At 46.4% G+C, this 17,538-nt stretch overlaps 2 protein-coding genes across 2 annotated transcripts; both read right to left on the bottom strand.

Moving 5' to 3' along the window:
* Positions 1 to 896: 896 nt before the first annotated feature.
* LOC126494349 (protein RoBo-1-like) lies at positions 897 to 5,953 on the bottom strand. Its single transcript, XM_050131634.1, has 6 exons — positions 5,814 to 5,953; positions 5,203 to 5,292; positions 4,907 to 5,008; positions 4,351 to 4,509; positions 2,772 to 2,906; positions 897 to 1,197 (listed from the first exon to the last, which is right to left on the bottom strand). Exons 2-6 carry the CDS (start codon positions 5,273 to 5,275, stop codon positions 1,001 to 1,003), a joined length of 666 nt encoding a protein of 221 aa, XP_049987591.1. The 5' UTR covers positions 5,276 to 5,292; positions 5,814 to 5,953; the 3' UTR covers positions 897 to 1,000.
* A 10,613-nt stretch (positions 5,954 to 16,566) lies between these two features.
* Or11l1 (olfactory receptor family 11 subfamily L member 1) lies at positions 16,567 to 17,538 on the bottom strand. Its single transcript, XM_050131598.1, has one exon. The coding sequence runs from the start codon at positions 17,536 to 17,538 to the stop codon at positions 16,567 to 16,569; it is 972 nt and encodes a 323-aa protein (XP_049987555.1).

Raw genomic sequence — 17,538 nt, 5'->3', positions numbered from 1 at the left:
GAGGGTAGCCCCAGTGGATGGTGTTAGGAGTTCAGAGAGCATTTGGCTCCTCAGTGTCATCCATTGAGGGAAGTCAGAGCCAAACTCAAGCAGGAACCTAGAGGCAGGAACTTAAGCAGGAGAGCATTACTTGCTGACTTTCTCTTTGAGGCTTGCCCATCCTGCTCCTTATATCATACATGACCACCTGCCCAGGGGCGATGCTGTGCTCACTTAGCTGGGCCCTCCCGCATCAATCATTATTAAGAAAATGATCCCACAGACTTGCCTATAGGCTAATATGATGGAGACAGTTCCTCACGGAAATTCCCCTTTCTCCAGGGATGTCTAAGTTTGTTTCAAATTAACAAAAACCAACCAGCACATTTGGTTTCACTGTTTTTATTTAGATTATGAAAGAGCAATGAAGAGTGAGATCTGAGGGTTCCAAGCTGAAGTAAACCCTCTGTTCCACAAGTTGTTAGAAATCCTGACTGAGACAGAGACAACACTTAGTCTAATGCCAAAAAGTGCTTCCCTTGGTCTAGAGATGTGTCTCGGGGGCGCCATAGTTCCTAGCAAGCATGAAGTCCGGGGTTCTCTCCAGCATCACACACATACATGTATAGATGTGGACATGCATGCACATACATACATACAAATGGTTTTTCTAGTAGTTTCACAAATTTCTTTCCAATATGAATACATTTCCCTCCCTTCCTTCCTTTTTGGCCTTTATTTATTCTTTTTTTTTCAGTGTTAATTTTTTTTTAGTTACTGATTTGGTTTTCCTAATTTTTCTGACTAGGATTTCTCGTCCTATATATGCAGGAGAATAGGAGAAATACTGAAATAGCCATCTCTGTGTATCTCATAATGTTACAAAGTGGACACAGGTTTTCACATAAAGAACGGAGGAGTTGTCACCAGGTTTTATTTGTTCTGTGTTTCGGAAGTAGCCATCCAGGTATACCAATGGGTCCATGGGCATAGGGGTGTGGGATTGCCAGTTCATAGAAGATCAAAGCAAGAATTTCAGCGGGAGCAGAAAAATGAGAAATGATGAACCGAATTTGGCGGTAGGGTGCCCGTGGTTTGAAAGAGGTGAGCTGCATGAGGTTTTGATCTGTATTCTACCGAGGACGGTCATATCCAGGTCGCAGGAGTTTTCAGTTGCACAACCCTTCCCATATATAATTAAACTTGAATCTCCCACACCTAAAAGAAATATCCAGGAGTTAGCGTGATTCTTGTTCTCCTCTTATTTCTCCTCATCACCCAGATCCCCTGGGGAAAGAAATGTGCCCAGAATGATCTTAAATAAGGAACCCCTGTTCTGGATGATAAACATGAGAAAAGCTCCCTTCATCAGCAGCTGAACCCCAGGTTAAGGCTCAAGTAACAGCAGCGGGGCTCAGCATGGCTTCTTTACAAGAGATGAACTTAACAAATGCAGGAAGGACACCACCTGAATGACCTCACATGTTTGGGTAGATTCTAAATTGTATCTTTGCTCCATCCTAACTTAGCTATGGAAAATAGCTAAATAATGGGAAATGCCATAGCTCCCCACAAGCCAAAACCCTTCTCTCAAGACCTCTGAGTTCCATGGAGGACTGATACCATGGGAGCATATGTCTCACTGGATGGCTTCACCTCACCCCTGTATTCTGTGGGCATCCTGTTATCCTCACTCATCTCAACTTATCTAGACAAAGGTTCTTTCCCCTACTTACATAGTCTCTTCAACTACCAACAAATGGCTCCCTCCAGACCTTGGAGAGATAACCAAATGCTTGGCCTCATATTACCCTTTGCTCTGTGTGGAAAACATCTTCTAAGATGATCTCCTCCCTCAACTCACTCCAACTACTGGCAGAGTGGACTTCTGTGAGACCCACTCATGTTGTATCAGAACTGTCCTGTGGGGTCAGCAAGATACAAGTTGCTAAGAGGGATGAGATAAGACTCTTGAGAGGGTTCTCAAGCATTGAGTGATAAGAAAGGACGGGATACAGGTAATGGACACAAGAGTCATGACAGGATATGTGTCAGATTGCTTTTCTAGTTTTGATTCTGTCCTGGATTTGTTGTTGGTGCTGTTTTCATTGTGTGTGTGTGTGTGTGTGTGTGTGTGTGTGTGCGTGCATGTGCATATGATGGATAAGTGCCTACACTTATAGTTGATAGGGAAAGTGTAAAAGTCAATCTAAATCTTCACAGCTTCATAATGGCTGCTCTAACTGTATATATGTTCATTGACATGTGTAATCTTTGGATCCAGCTAATCTCATTACATGATGTTTCTTTTTTAATTTGTAAGTTCTTTACAATAAAGTTTGAGCTTAAAAATGATATGACACTTCTGAGATTAGACTATTAAAATCTATAGCTCCCCTTATCAGACTGTGCCTCTCTGTATCATCCTTGGCATGTAGAGGAGCCAATTGATATGCTTGAGACCACTGCATGAAGAGGAATTGCCACCACCAAAATTATGAGTGAACTAGAAAACAAACCCACCATCTGAAGGACTACAGCCTGCTGACAAGTCACACAGTCCTGGGAGACACTCTGAGCCAGAACAAGCGACCGTGCTGGACTCAGGTTCTAGGCAGACATGCAGAAACTGGGATGCAATGAGCATTGACTATTTTCAGCTGCTCAGCTCAGACTCACAGAACTAAATGCTGGGTTCACTATATCCTTGAAGAACATCCAAATCTTAGACAAACAATAAGAAAAAGTAAGCAAGGGTATGTATATAAAATTGTCTGAAGAAATACTCATACCTTTGCCGGTAACCTCAATGCACCTTTTCTCTTCCCCTGTGCACTTTAGGGTGGTAACTGAGGAGCATAAATTTGTTTTCTCATTGTAGCAGGCAGGACATTCAACACCATTGGGTGTGGAAGATGGTGCAGGCACTGAATGGAGAGAGAAAAGTTTTCATCTTGGGGAATAGGCAGAAGAAATAGTTGTGGACATATCTATCCATTATTCATATAATATAGCTTCCCCCCATGATTCTATCAAAAAACATTGCAGCCAGAATGAACTGGAAGGAAGCACAGGAGAAAGATGAACTGAAAGGAGGCCCAGGAAAAAGATGAACTGAAAGGAGGCCCAGGAAAAAGATGAACTGAAAGGAGGCCCAGGAAAAAGATGAACTGAAAGGAGGCCCAGGAAAAAGATGAACTGAAAGGAGGCCCAGGAAAAAGATGAACTGAAAGGAGGCCCAGGAAAAAGATGAACTGAAAGGAGGCCCAGGAAAAAGATGAACTGAAAGGAGGCCCAGGAAAAAGATGAACTGAAAGGAGGCCCAGGAAAAAGATGAACTGAAAGGAGGCCCAGGAAAAAGATGAACTGAAAGGAGGCCCAGGAAAAAGATGAACTGAAAGGAGGCCCAGGAAAAAGATGAACTGAAAGGAGGCCCAGGAAAAAGATGAACTGAAAGGAGGCCCAGGAAAAAGATGAACTGAAAGGAGGCCCAGGAAAAAGATGAACTGAAAGGAGGCCCAGGAAAAAGATGAACTGAAAGGAGGCCCAGGAAAAAGATGAACTGAAAGGAGGCCCAGGAAAAAGATGAACTGAAAGGAGGCCCAGGAAAAAGATGAACTGAAAGGAGGCCCAGGAAAAAGATGAACTGAAAGGAGGCCCAGGAAAAAGATTAACTGAAAGGAGGCCCAGGAAAAAGATTAACTGAAAGGAGACCCAGGAGAAAGATGAGCCGAAGGAGGCCCAGGAGAAAGGCCCTGCCGTATGAGTGCAGTGAAGGATCTCCCACAGGAATCCTGTGCTGTGATTAGCTTCATTAGTTACCCTGTTCTCTGCCCTGAAAAAGAGGAGTCCTAGATAATGAGGTAAGAGATCATCTGTTTTCTAAAAAGTTGCCAATCATAGGTTGAGGAATGAGCCAGGTGTGGTCATGCACACTGTACTTCCAGCTACTCCATTGCAGGCTGATGTGGGGGATTTACTTGATCTCAGTAAAACAATACAAGTCTGGATACATGCAAGGCTACATCTCAACAACACAAAAATTTAAGATGAGTAATAAAACAGGTGAGGAACGTCTGTCAACTGGAGGAGCAGAGCAAAGCATTTAAACATACTGAGTCATTGAACCTACTTAGAGAATAGACCCAGGAGCAATTACTGCTGCACAGCTGTCACCCAGTCTGTGTACACAACTGTGTGCACACATACCCAAGAGAGGGGCGTGTATCCAACTCAGACCCTTTACAAAGGAAAGCTTCAAGCAAAAAGGGAAGGCAAGTGTCATGGCTGCAGCCCATCAGCAGAGAGATGCACCCAGGGAAAGGCAGAGGGGCCCTGAGAAGGTGGGGCCCAGGCCTGAGCAGTACTCACGTGTTAAGTCATCTTTGTTGCAGTTAACAGATGTGCAGCAGCTGTTTGCATAGTTAAATGTCCGTTGATCCCCCAGGGTTGCTGAGATTGTTAGGCTACTGCATGTGTTTGAGTCCGCAATACATCCTTTTTGTTTAAATGTTCCATCTGTCAGGACAGCTGTAAAAAATTAAGCCACCAAGTAAATTTTCCTCCTGAGTTAGTGGTAAAGAACCTGTTGCTTCATGCCCTCTGCCTTGAGTACTGCACTTTTCCAAGAGTCCCTCCATCTGCAATGGTCTGTTTCAGAGAACAAACCAACAGAGGGACCATTTGTTACTAAGGGAGTTACTGGTCGTAGAGTACATGCTTAGAATGTGTGATGCCCTGAGTTAGATTCCTAATAGTGTGAAAGTAAGAAGAGTCACACCCGAATGGTCCTCATCATGTAGAACCCAGGTCCTACAACAAGCATGTGCTCCATCTCCACCACCTCCCAGAACCCCAGCCCCCAGTCTCATCCTGGAAAGGAAGCAAGGATAAACTGGAGACACTCAAGGTGTGAGAGTTGGCTTACATGGTGTGTCAAATTTCTGTATTTCATTGAAGCAGCCTTTAGTGGTTTCACAAGCAGCACATGGTTCAGTTACACATGGATATACCGTACACTGGTAACTCTCTGCAAGGAAGAAATATACATCATTTAAAAGATAACCCCAGAGCCAAATAGTTAACATTTCCTAGGAGCCAAGAAGCCATGAGGGGCTAGACAGACCACTGGAATCTCATCTGGTTGGTTATGTCCCCAGGCTCTTGACTGCTCACCTCACCTCTCCCTTCTTGAGGAGAAAGTAATGCCATTTTTAGTCTTACCCACAGAGCTGACAGCCAAGTTGATAAAGACAAAGACTGTGAGGAGGCTCTTCAGGCTGGAGGACCAGGCCATGGTGACTCCTGTGAACACTGAATGAGATGCAAGTGAGGACAGTGGGGTCAGAGCTATGGGGCTCAGACCTGTAATCCAGCAACCCCCGCACCCGACTGTTATTTATCTATATAGTCATTCATTCAGTCATTCTTTCGTTCATTCACTCATTCTTTCTGGAAGCCAAAATTTATCTAACACTGGCTTTATGCTAGATGTGACCATTTGAAAGGATACAAAACTGGAAAACATTCCATATCAAGGCATGGAGGATGGGAGGGGTCTTTCTTCCCAGGGAAGGAATTTTACCCAAGAGAATTCTTCTTGCATGGGTCCAGAGGGCACTAGATCTCCCTCCACAGTTGACAGGGCTGAGTCAAGAATGGCTCCTCTGGAGAGCAGGTGCAGGCTCTCTATGTGGTAGAAAGTTCTGAGCCATGGTGCTCAAGAGCCATCAGCCCCTTAGCTAAGGACATGGATTCACCAGCTCCAAAGTCATCTTTCCCTTAACAGCTGGCCTCCCTCACCAGGTATCACAGCCCACACTGGAAATGCTCACCAAGAAGTAGTCTTGCTCTTCTGAAAGGACTGCCTTGAGATGGAGAGGAAGGCCAGTGATCTCACCAGAGAGACGAAGAAAGGAACACTTCCTCTGCCCTCACTGTCACTGACTTTTATAGGGCAGAGGACCATTGCCTGGCGATTGGTAAATTGCCTGGCGATTGGTAAATAGTATCTTGGCGTGAAGCCAAAAGTACTAAACTTCCTCATCTTCTAGAGAGAGAAAGTGATACTGTGAGAACAGCTCTTCTTGGACTTCCAGTTGGAAAGGGATGGAGGAGGGGAGTAAGGAAGTATAATGGCTCTGTCCCCAAGGTGAGCTACAAAAAAAGTTTGGAACACTAGAAAGTTGAAGTGGATAGGAGGCTGGCCCACAGCTTGTAGCAACCATCTTCCACCTTTCCTTGGGGCAAATTCCTAGTGTTCCCTCTTCCAAACCTTCATTTCTTCCTAGGGTCAGCCTGGGATCTATTTAGTTCTCTGCCTACAAGGAACTGGGTGGCTTCCTCTGCAATTTCACCTTCTCTGTCTATGTCTATGCCAGCCTCTGGTTAGAGCATCACTCACCAGCCTTCTTATTTGCAACGGAGAGAAAGGCTAAGCTAGAAGGATCACTCTTCCTCTAGCCTCTGCCAGTCACCCAGACCTTGGGCATGCTCTCTCAAACTTCAGGTGCCAAGGAGAGGGGAAAGCCTCCTTGGGGAACAGTGTGCAGAGTGTTGAAGAAGGTGTGGGTTACAGAGAAGGAATGGGGATTTGTATGTGCCTCAGAAACTATAGTGTAGAAGGAAAGAGGAAGGACACATGACAGTCACAGAGATGAAGAAATAAGGAAAGACACTTCAGTGGTCACAGAGATTAGCAGAGACTTTCCTGGAATTTCTACACAGGCCTGAAATGGTGTGTGTGTGTGTGTGTGTGTGTGTGTGTGTGTGTGTGTATGTGTGTGTGTGTGGTGTTACTAGTGTTCAAAGTAAGTTGACCAAACATATCAGGGGTCCCAGAGACGTGAGATGGGAGATACTTGCTACACTCTCAAGGCATGCTGAATGAAGATCATGGGTCCCTAGTGATGAAGACTACCTCACTTCCTGATTAGAGAGTGAACCATTGCTCAAGATTATGAGGTGGCAGCCAAGACAGGCTGTACATTCTACCCCCACCCCAAATATAGCTCAGGCCTTTTCAAATAGTTTAAATCTTGCCTTCCTAAGAAGGAATCCAGTGCCCATGCCTTGTGGCATTTCATAATGTGGCCCCTGCCCCCCACTCCCATCCTATCACACCCTCACGTCCTCTCCCAGGGGCAAAGTCATAGCTAAAGACTGTATTTTATGGTTCCTGATTGATTCAGCTTAAGAAACCCCACTTTATGGAAACAGTGTGTTCCTATTAGCTGAGGAGAACAGAGATAAGGATGGCTAACTGCAAACAGCTTATGAGCCAAGAGGCCAGACTTCCAAGTTATGGCCACGTCTGTGTTACATGCTGGTCTGGACGCTGCTAAACAAACAGCTGCAAACTGAGGCCACTGTCCTTCATCCACGGAGAATGGAGCATGGCCTCTATCTACCAAACACCGCAACTCTGACTTTCTGTCCCCAAGGCAGTGCCTCGGACAGAAGGTTTGCATATGGCAGAGCTTCTTGGATGAATACCATAGGGTGAATGGGGCCAAGGAAAGAACACCCTGACGCTGACTAGATCCCAAGACCAGGGCCAGGGAAAAGCATACTATCAATCCTTGAGAACAAAACCCCACCAATCCCCCAGCTTGCCCCAGGATCAGGCCAAAGAATCCTACTAATCCCAGGGCACCCCGGAAAACTCTACCTCCCCAGAAACCCTATAAAAAACCTGCTCAGTTTACCCCTGCTTCTTGCCCCAGCAGAGGCAGCCACCCTTTGGAGTCTTTCCAAATAAATCCCTTGTGTGAGGTTTGTTGTGAAGTGTGACTTTGTGGTATTCTTTGGCTCAGACAGTCAGGATGCCTTTCCTCTCAGAGCTGTAACACTCATAGATACCCTCTTGGCTCAAGGAAGAGTAGAGATGACACAGAAAAAAACCAAGAGGCATGTCTGGGAAGTGGTGGCACACAGCTTTGATCCCAGGAGGCGGAGGCAGGGGCAGGCAGATCTCTGTGAGTTCAAGGCCAGCCTGATCTACAGAGTGAACTCTATGACAGGTTACAAAGCTATACAGAGAAATGCTATCTCGAAAAAGCTAAAGAAAGAGAAGAAAAAAACCCAACCTAGAGGCTTCACTCTTTTCAATGTGTATCACATACACGCTTAGCTTCAGATAGGTTCCTACTTGCTCCACCAAGGGACCTTGGGACCAGAAATGACATTCTCCCTGACATCCCAGATAAAGACACTTCTCAGGAGACAGAAACTATGGTCTGGCTCCTGGGAGCAGTTCTGAGAGGGACCCAAGCAGCCTGTTCTTCAGGCGAGTGTGCTGTTCTTGGTTACACAACTCCGGCTCCCCAGAGCGCTCTTCTCCCTGAGTCTCACAGCTGCACTGCATGGAGCCCAGTTGTGCTGGCTAGTTTTAATTACCCAAACAGCGCAACCTAGAATCTCCTGGGAAGAGAGTTTTAAGGAGAAATTAACAATATCAGATGGGCCTGTGGGTGTGTCCGTGAGGGGCGCTGTCCTGTGAGGGCGCTGTCATCTGTGAGGGCACTGTCCTGTGGGGGCGCTGTCATCTGTGAGGGACGCTGTCCTGTGGGGGCGCTGTCTGTGAGGGACACTGTCTGTGAGGGGTTCTTTCCTGTGAGAGACCAGGCAGCACTTCGTGTACAGCATTTGCTTCCTGATGAGACCCTGGAGCGCTCGAGACCTCAGGCACAGTGGGTACTGAGGGACAGAGTGGGGAAGGAAAAAGAGAGCAGAGTGTAGGTGACCCAGCCCAGCCAGAGTGAACTGCAAAGGCAGTAGAGTGGTGCTCCACCCAGGGTCTTGACCTGACCCCATCCTTTGGCATAGGTAGGAGCCCAGATCCTCCAGGGCAGGCAGAACAAACCCAACATAAAGGTGTGGCTTCTGGCAGGTGGAGGGAGTCATTGATGACAGAGTTACATTGGTGTAAACATCCCCACCTGGTAACCAAATGGTCACTGTGTACAGCTAAGCCAGAGGGAGTCCCTAGCTGAGACCTCATTGTCTTCTTCCCTTCCTTCTTGGTGACATTTTTATCTGGTGTCTTGGAGAGGCACTGGCCACAGTGGGCAAAGGAGAAACACCCCAGGCCCTGCCTGATCACCTCCATGTCTGGCTATCATTGGTTGCACTCAAGGGAAGTGAGGGGCTCTGGAAAGTTCCTCTGACCTTGGAAACTTATCTCTCTGTTCCCCATGGTACTAGACATGATGGTACTCCATCCTGGGAGGCCGTGGCTGCTATCAAGGGGCTTAGGCCCTGGGATGGAGCCTCCCTACTCCTCTTCTTCGCTTCAGCCCCTCTTTCCCTTTATTTCCTGACTTCAGCTCTCTTGTCGCCTTCACTGGTGGTCCCCCTGCTACTTTGGTGAGGATAGGCTCCAATGAATCATTAGGGAAAGCAGAGAGGACCCAGCAGTGCGGAGCAACAGTCCCTGCCAGGTTTGCAGCACGGAAGTCCAAGCTGGCTAGGGACTCGTGTGATAAGACAAGAAGAGGACGGGAGCCACTTCAGGGGGCCATGTTTGGCTTTGCCCTTTTCTGGAATCGCCTGGGATGCCTTGGAGGCATAGGGGTTTGTTCTTAGAAGTCCTGCATCTGCTCCTGACTGATGGAAAGGAGGTCTGAGGAGAGTCTTGCCAATGACTCCCTGATTACACAGTGTAAAGGTTCAGAAGAACATTTGGCTCCCCAGCATGAGGATCTCTCGACTCAGACAATCTGGGTTTACATCCTAGTTCTGTGGTGTGACCATCACACAGTGATTCAGGTGCTCTATGCCTCAGTGTCCTCAAAAGCTTCAAGTCTCCCTGGGGTGGCTGTGTGGCTTACACAAGTTATAGGTGAAACACCGCAGTTGAGGCCGGACTTGCAGAAGTCCTCAGAGTCTTTAAGATAATTTATTCAGCACCTACTGTGTTTCTTTCCTGTTAGACAACAATGGATGGAAATACACCTTCTTTTCAAACAAAGAAAGTGAGAGCTCAGAGTAGGGAGTCTCCTGCTGAGCAGTGATACCAAGAGGCATGAGGAAGGGTCATACCTCACCCTGGACAGATAGACATCCAGGGACAGGAGAGGGACCCAGGAGTCCTTGCCACTGTCCATCAGTGACTAAGCTCAAAACTAAGAAGGATCCTACTGCACCAGCCAATACAAGCCCTTGGAAGCCAGGTGGGAAGTCTGGAAAGTTCCAGGGGAAAGACTGCTAGAAAGTACAGAGAAGACTAAGACACGGGGCCTCTGGACTGAAACCTCCACGTATGGGGGGAATCCAATAGAGCACTCCAAAGTGCAGGAGACACAACACAGTCCTTCCCAAGAAGGAAATCATGCCTACTGCCCCCCAAGTAGGCTCTGTGCCAGGCAGAGTGAGGATAGTCACATAGCAAGATAAGCAAAAGGAGAGGGAAGGTGGCCTTTTCACCATCACAGGTGAGGGAGGTGGCTTCTGTACCTGGGCATGAAGTGGTTAGGTACACTGTGGGAGGAGGCCATGGGGGCAGATCCAGAGTTGGCATCTTGGCACAGGAGAGCAGGCCAAGTGGGAGTCCTGGGGTAAAGGCCACCAGCAATAACCACCTGTCTGTCTGTCTTCCAGACATAAGATAAGAAATCAGCACTGACGCTGACATGGGACACTTATCTACACATTCTTGCTGAACCACCCTTGACTCTCAGAAACTGAAACACAGGCAAGGCAGGGAGCAATTATACTCTAGAAGGTGTTAGTTTTGCTCACTAACGGCAGATCCTCTGGGAAAAAAAAAAAACCTGAGTTCAAGGATAAAGAAAATGCTGTTCATGTGCACACAGTGTTTTCAGTCATACAGACCAACAAGGTAATGAATGCTGTCTGCAGGAAAACAGGCACAAGTGGAGATCAATTAAGTCCGTATCAGACAGGTCTCACCTTTTCTCTCAATTAATGCCCCTAATCTTTATAGACACATGAAATGATAAATGTGCAAATGACAAGAAAGTAAAAGTGAAAGCTTTGAGGGGCAAAGGGGACTAATAGGAGTGGCAGGGCAGGGGCGGGGTGGAGGTGGGGGTGAGAGGTAGGGATACAAAGGATAGGGCCTGCTGTTTCATGAATGCCTTAAGAAACCTTGGGTATTACAACCCTAAAACATTAGCTCAAGCTTTTTGATCACTTGCAGATGGACAGCTTGACATTTTTGTTAGCAATTTATGCCAATCTTGCATCTGAATCACAGGTATGAGCTCTCTGTCTATAAGGCTATGGAAACATCTATTTCTTCAGTATGAAGGCATCAGTTACTTATCCTGTTCATTATGTGGTTTGCAGAAAGTCTTTTCTGGTCAAAATCTCTCTAATAGACACACAAATCCTGCTGGTTCTCCATTCTGTCCAATGCCTGGAGGAGCCTTCCCTGTGCCCTTGCTTTTCACCCTGAAAAGTACAAAGAATCACAAGACACACACACATGCACACACACACACACACACACACATGCACACATCATAGCCCATCTTCTTTCTAAGCTAGAAAGAAAAATATAGTAGAATCCTAATTTCTTACTTGATCAGTCAGTTCATGCCAACCATCCAAACTGATTGTATAAATCTTTATAAAACTTCCTAATTTATACATAAGAACAGAGAGCCAAAAAATAAAGAAGCTTCCATGCCATGATCTCACTGGTTTCTGAGAGGATCACATAATTCCTACTTGATCAGAATGTCCCTCCTGAGTACACCTCAGACCTTGGCTCCCCTCCACCTCTTGCATAACTGCTGTGTGTAATTTTACAGATATACTTTTTATGGTTCAAGTAACAGTTGTTACTAAATTGTCACATTTTCTATATCCATGTGTTGTCCATGGTCAGTACAAATTGTGCTCTTGATGTGGGGCTGGATTTTTACTTAAGAGTCAGTGCGAGTCGATTGTTACAGAAGCAAGTGGAAATTTTATCCAAAACCAGACTGCTTCCCAGAGATTTCAACAGAGGTGACTGTAGAAATTTTTTTTCTCATGTGGGTCCAGACAAGTAACAAACAGCAGGGACGGCTGCAAGAGACATGAAGTTATGTGGACAGGAAATGACCGTTATTGGTAGTAAGAGATTGATACGGAGCAAAAGTGAAATGATGGGGCCCTAGAAGAGCTCAATGGGGAAAGGGACATTCAAAGTTTTTCTTTTGACACAAGGTCTCACTGGGTAGCCCTGGTTGACCTGTAACTCACCATGCAGGCCAGGCTCTGATACTTGGCATCTCATGAGGGAAGGTCTTGAGGACTGGGTTATTGAATACTAGTAATGACCGATCCCCAGAACCACATAAAAAAAAACCTGGTGGTGTGAGCCTGAAATCTCAGCACTAGAAGGCACACCTGGGGGATCACTGAGGATTACTGACTAGACAGCCTACAGGACTTGATGAATTCCATCCTGTGAGATGGCAGCTATTCAGGGATCTCGGCAGAAGAGGTGGGTAGGGGATGGAAGAAGTGTAAGAGTCAAGGGTGATAGATGGCCACAGGAATCACCATATCCTCCACAGCAGGACAGCTACACATAATGAACCCACTGTTCTCCAGGCCTGCGCAAGCCTGAACCAGGTAGAATCCCAACAGAGAGGAGGGAGGTGGGCATGAGTTCTACCCCTAGCTGAGGAGCTACTGGCAATTTTTAGCTGCTGGGAGATGAAGGGTCAGTTTTCTCTAACAGTGTAGTCCTCGACAAGTCAGCCAAACTCCAGTGTAAGACCACACATCCAAGAATGTTGGGAAAGCACAAATTGGCTTTGATGTGGATGGGAAGGACACAATATTGGGTGGGGCAGAAAGGGGTGGGTCTGGGAAGAGTTGGAGGAAGAAGGTGAATATGATCAAAATACATTGGACCAAATCCTTGAAGAACTAACTAAATATAAAAGAAGAAAGGAAGAAGGAAGAGAACAGGTAGATGGAACCTAAGGAATGACATTTGAGATTTCTTTCTAACTTTCACATACATGCACACACACACACGTACACATATAAATGCACATCACACACACACACACACACACACACAAGCAAAGTGCTGTAACTTCAGGTATGATGATTTGGGCAGAACCAGCCTGTAATAAATACATCAATCAAGGTCTTTCAATAATAAATACAAACCTACATCAGAGAACTCTGAGTCGCTGTCTTGTTCAGAGAGTGTAAACAGTGAGACTAGCCCTCATCTGCTGAGGCTAAGCCTCGTGGAACCTGCATGAAAATGCATGTCAACACAGACCCACAGACATGTCTAGCCTGCATACAGACTTTACACAAAGCAAGGAAATGAGAAATTCTCCATGGCTATTAAAACTGTCTTTAGTAAATACAAAATTGTTTTTATCTGATAGGATTTAAGGTTGAAGACTTTCATAATTTCTATTATTATGATTTTTTTCTTTTAACTATAGAAAGAGCTGATCCCCACTTTCTGGTTGACATCTTCATAGGAGTGGTCAGTATTTAAGACCAGCCTAGGTTACATAGTTAGTTCCAGACCTTGAAATACAACATGAGACCTTGTCTATACAAAAAGAAATCGATCAATCACTCAATCAGCCAATCAATATGTGGGTAATGATGTTGATCAGGCCTGTTCTCTGTGGTTCTCATGAGAGTAGAAAGGTTGATTGATTGGCAGTTCAAAGCCAGTATCCCCATTTATCATATAACTGTTGGTAATATAGAATATTGACCAAAAATCACTGACAATCACATATTAATAAATGAACTGTTTTATTTTATAGCACAATAGCTAGTTAACATGGTTAAGTTTAGACAGTAGAAGCATGTTGGGGCACAAAGAAGTCCTTCATTGCAGTGGATGGGCTTTGTCCAAGGTCCTGAACTAGTCTTCCCAACATTTCCAGGACTGGAAAACCATCAGATGTCTGAAACCGTTCCTTTAAAAGGATAATACAGGCAGGGAACACCTTTAATCCCAGCACTCCGAGACAGAAGAAGGCAGATCTCTGCGACTGAAGGCCAGCCTGGTCTACAAAGCAAGTTCCAGGCCAGTCAAGGCTGCACAGTGAGACACTGTCTCAAAAAAAAAAAAAAAAAAAATCTAAAGAACGACAATCCAGGTAGAATGAGAACAAATAGTACTTTTTAATGCGATCATGGAGGGCTGGAGAGACGGCTCAGTATTTAAGTGCATGTGCTGTTCTTACAAAGGGCCCACGCTAGGTTCCCAGCGCTCACATGGGTGCTCACAGGCATCTCCAGTTCTAGGGGATGTGATGCCCTCTTCTGACCTCCACGGCTACCATGTGGCACACATACAAACACACAGGCAAAATATTCACACACACAGTCTAAAGTAATCGAAAAGAAAAATTTAAGTCACCCAATGAAGGGAACCAAGAATTGTGCTAACTTTCAGTCACCTGGAGCACACCTTGTTACAATCTGGGGACACTGGTGTTTTCCTTGGTGTGGTCCCCTGTGGGGGAAGAGAAACGGTCTCATTAGTGGGCTGGTGTTGGAAGGTGACTCCGATAGTTCAGAACCTGCTGCAGCTCAGGCTTCCTGCTCAGGGGCCTGTCTTCCCGATCACCCACCCACCCTGCCTAGTGGAAGCTGAGTATCAACTGTGCACGTGAAACCATTAACGTCTGTGCCCTCTGTGGCCACCTCATATTATAGTCTATGCTGTTGAATGCTTTATTTAGGACACTCTCCACTAATCTCAGTCCCCTGGAAAACATCTTCTTTAACCTGATTCTGTCTTGGCACGTAGCTCCCTCTCCCCTCAGGAGGGATAAATGCCCATCTTCTCGCCCCCTTCCTCTTACATGCTGTCACCATGGTCTTCAAATTCAGATCTACTAGTTTTTAACTGATCTCTTTCCAGAAAAATAAGCAAATCCCCTCTCGGTTTCCATAAAATGGCATTGAAATGACCTCCCCGCATCCTACAGTAAACAAATCATCTCCTGCGGTGTGCTGCCATATCCGCATTTGCCCACAGTCTTTCGCTGTATCTTGGGCTCTGGTCAGCACTTCCAGTAATCATTTCTATTTTTATATACTAACAGACCTTCCACACAAGTGTTCAGATGTACCCAGATGCTCAAACCCTGACGATCTACAGAAACACAACCGTCCCTCCAGTAAGACGCTTTTCCCTCTCCCTTCAGAAGCTCGTTTCTCAGGACAACTGTTTACCTATGCCCCTGCCTGCGGTTCCTTCAGGGTCATTCCCTCCTCCACAGTCACCCTTCCCACAAAGAGGCCACCACCCTGCACAGGGATAGCAGCAGTATCTGTTCTGAGCTGCTTCATGGAAGTGTCTCCCTCCATCTCCTGCCTGCTGACTGGTGGCAGACAGATGCTCCCATCCCTTCCAGGACCTGTGCAGTCCTGACAGGAGGCTCCCCCCACCCCCCCACTGTAAAGCTTTACTTCTGTTTGCAGGCTGGGTTTCCTTTTCCTTCATGTCTCATGTTTTGAAGTTCCTTCCTGGCCCGTTCTTCACTTGGTTCTCTGGTTCACATTCTCCACCAGCATGCTTGCTTTGGTGAGTTATATCCTCAAACCTAAAATCAAGCCAGCTTCCTCCCCAACATGAACTCCTGCAGAGACCCTAACAGTTTTTTTTTTTCCCCTGGGTTGGGTGGACGGGTGGGGGAAGCAATGTCTCTTTTTCTCATTATCACTGAGACTTTTTTTAAATGCAAAGTTTATCATTCAGTTGTCTGTGTGCTATCCTTTGGTGCTAATTTAGACAGATTTGAAAATTCTGTGGACTTTTAACCTGTACAATCCAACTTGGCCTCTCTCCAAATTCTTCTGTGGGCTTTCCAGGTTCCTCCTTCATGCCTTCTTCTGTCCTCAGTGTCTGTCCTCTGCCTGGGGCTCCTCCCAGTCTTCTCAGCCCGCAGTGGAAGTTGAAACCCAGTGTGAACCTCGCTGTCTAAGCCCACGAACTGACTGCTTTACCATGTCCAGCACCAGCTTGTGGTTTTCACAAACTCAAGTCAGAAGTTCCTTTGTGTTTTTGTTGTTGTTAATGCATTTCTCTTCCCTTCCAGTCCGCAGCATCCATTAAGGAACTGTCTTCTCTGCCTGGTCTTTCTTGTATGTGTCAGACTGTAACACAGACCTGGTACAGGTCAGAGGATTAAAAATATATGCAGGGTAAATGAATAGAGCACTGGGCAAGACTAACAGAGATCTCCTAAGTATCATCTGAATTAAGAAACAAAGAAAGTGGGTAAAGTAGTGAACCCCAAGATATGAAGTTTTATAAATCTGCCCCCCATCTTTTTCTTTGTTTCTTTCTTTTCTGGGTTGTCATTAATTAAATTAACACCTTAAAATTTTAAGTCATATAAAAAAGAAATGCTTGGCACTGCGGGCATTCTTGCTTATTCTTTCTTCCCATGAGGACATTTCAAACTTTTGTCTCTTTTCATTTGCTCTTTGGACAGCGTTTGACTAACACCAAACTTTGTGTCTAAAAGGCCCGTCTAATAGAGCCTTAGAGAAACTTCTGTACCCAAGCTGCACCAATGAGAAACAAATCCTAGTGCAGAGCCTGGAAGCCCCACGCATGTGCAGGGTTCCCTACTGGCTGAGGACACCGCCTTTCACTTTGGCTCTGTAGACCCCACACTTGAGTCTCATGATTTTTCTAACTGCCTCCTTGAAGTCCTTGTTTCTCAGGCTGTAGATGACTGGGTTCAGCAGCGGAGTGATCACGGTGTAGAAGACGGAAATGACCTTGTTGGTCTCTGGTGACAAGTGTGCATTTGGGCGCACGTACATGGAGATCATGGTCCCATAGTAGATGGTGACCACGGCCAGGTGCGAGCCGCAAGTAGAAAACGTCTTCAGCCTGCCAGAAGTGGAAGGGATTCTCAGAATGGAGGACACTATGAAAACATAGGACATGAGGGTTAGGAGGAAACAGATGCACAGCACAGCAATAGACAGGACAAAGATGGCCATTTCTGTCACATAGACACTGGAGCAGGACAGCTGCATCAGCGGAGGGAGGTCGCAGAAGAAATGGTTGATGCGGTTGGGCCCACAGAAGTCCAGTTTAGAAATCATCAGGGAAGGCAGGAATCCCGTGCCCACCCCTGTCACCCAGGAGACTGTGACCAGGGCAGCGCAGTTGTCAGGACTCATGAGCACGGAGTAGTGGAGCGGGTTGCAGATGGCCAGGTACCGGTCATAAGCCATTGCGGCAAGGAGGAAGCACTCAGTAGCACCGAAGAACACGAAGAAGTAGAGCTGCGCCATGCAGGCAGGGAAGGACAGCGTGTGGCCCCAGGAGGCCAGGTTGGCCAGCAGCAGGGGCACCGTGGTGGATGTGTACCATATCTCCAGGAAGGACAGATGTTGGAGGAAGGTGTACATGGGAGAGCGCAGGCGCGGGTCTTCGCTCACCACTGCGATGATCACGGTGTTCCCTGCAATGGTGAGGAGATAGAAGCACAGGAAAATGGCGAAGAGGATGGACTGCCACCCAAGAAGGTTCTGGAATCCTAAGAGCTGAAATTCGGTGACCTTGGACAGGTTTTGGGGTTCCAT

Source organism: Alexandromys fortis, unplaced genomic scaffold (genome assembly GCF_014885135.2).
Source record: "Alexandromys fortis isolate MF-2015 unplaced genomic scaffold, M_Fortis_MF-2015_v1.1 scaffold_367, whole genome shotgun sequence".
Taxonomy (NCBI): Eukaryota; Metazoa; Chordata; class Mammalia; order Rodentia; family Cricetidae; genus Alexandromys; species Alexandromys fortis.
This window is presented reverse-complemented; position numbering and strand designations above follow the sequence as displayed.

What these genes read in the sequence shown, in the direction of transcription:
- LOC126494349 (XM_050131634.1), bottom strand. Translation starts at nt 5,275, where the DNA reads ATGGCCTGGTCCTCCAGCCTGAAGAGCCTCCTCACAGTCTTTGTCTTT. An exon ending in CAACAAAGATGACTTAACAC is followed by an intron (nt 2,907 to 4,350) that starts GTGAGTACTGCT and finishes CTCTCCATTCAG; the next exon opens with TGCCTGCACCATCTTCCACA. An exon ending in CATTGAGGTTACCGGCAAAG is followed by an intron (nt 1,198 to 2,771) that starts GTATGAGTATTT and finishes TATTTCTTTTAG; the next exon opens with GTGTGGGAGATTCAAGTTTA.
- Or11l1 (XM_050131598.1), bottom strand. Translation starts at nt 17,538, where the DNA reads ATGGAACCCCAAAACCTGTCCAAGGTCACCGAATTTCAGCTCTTAGGA.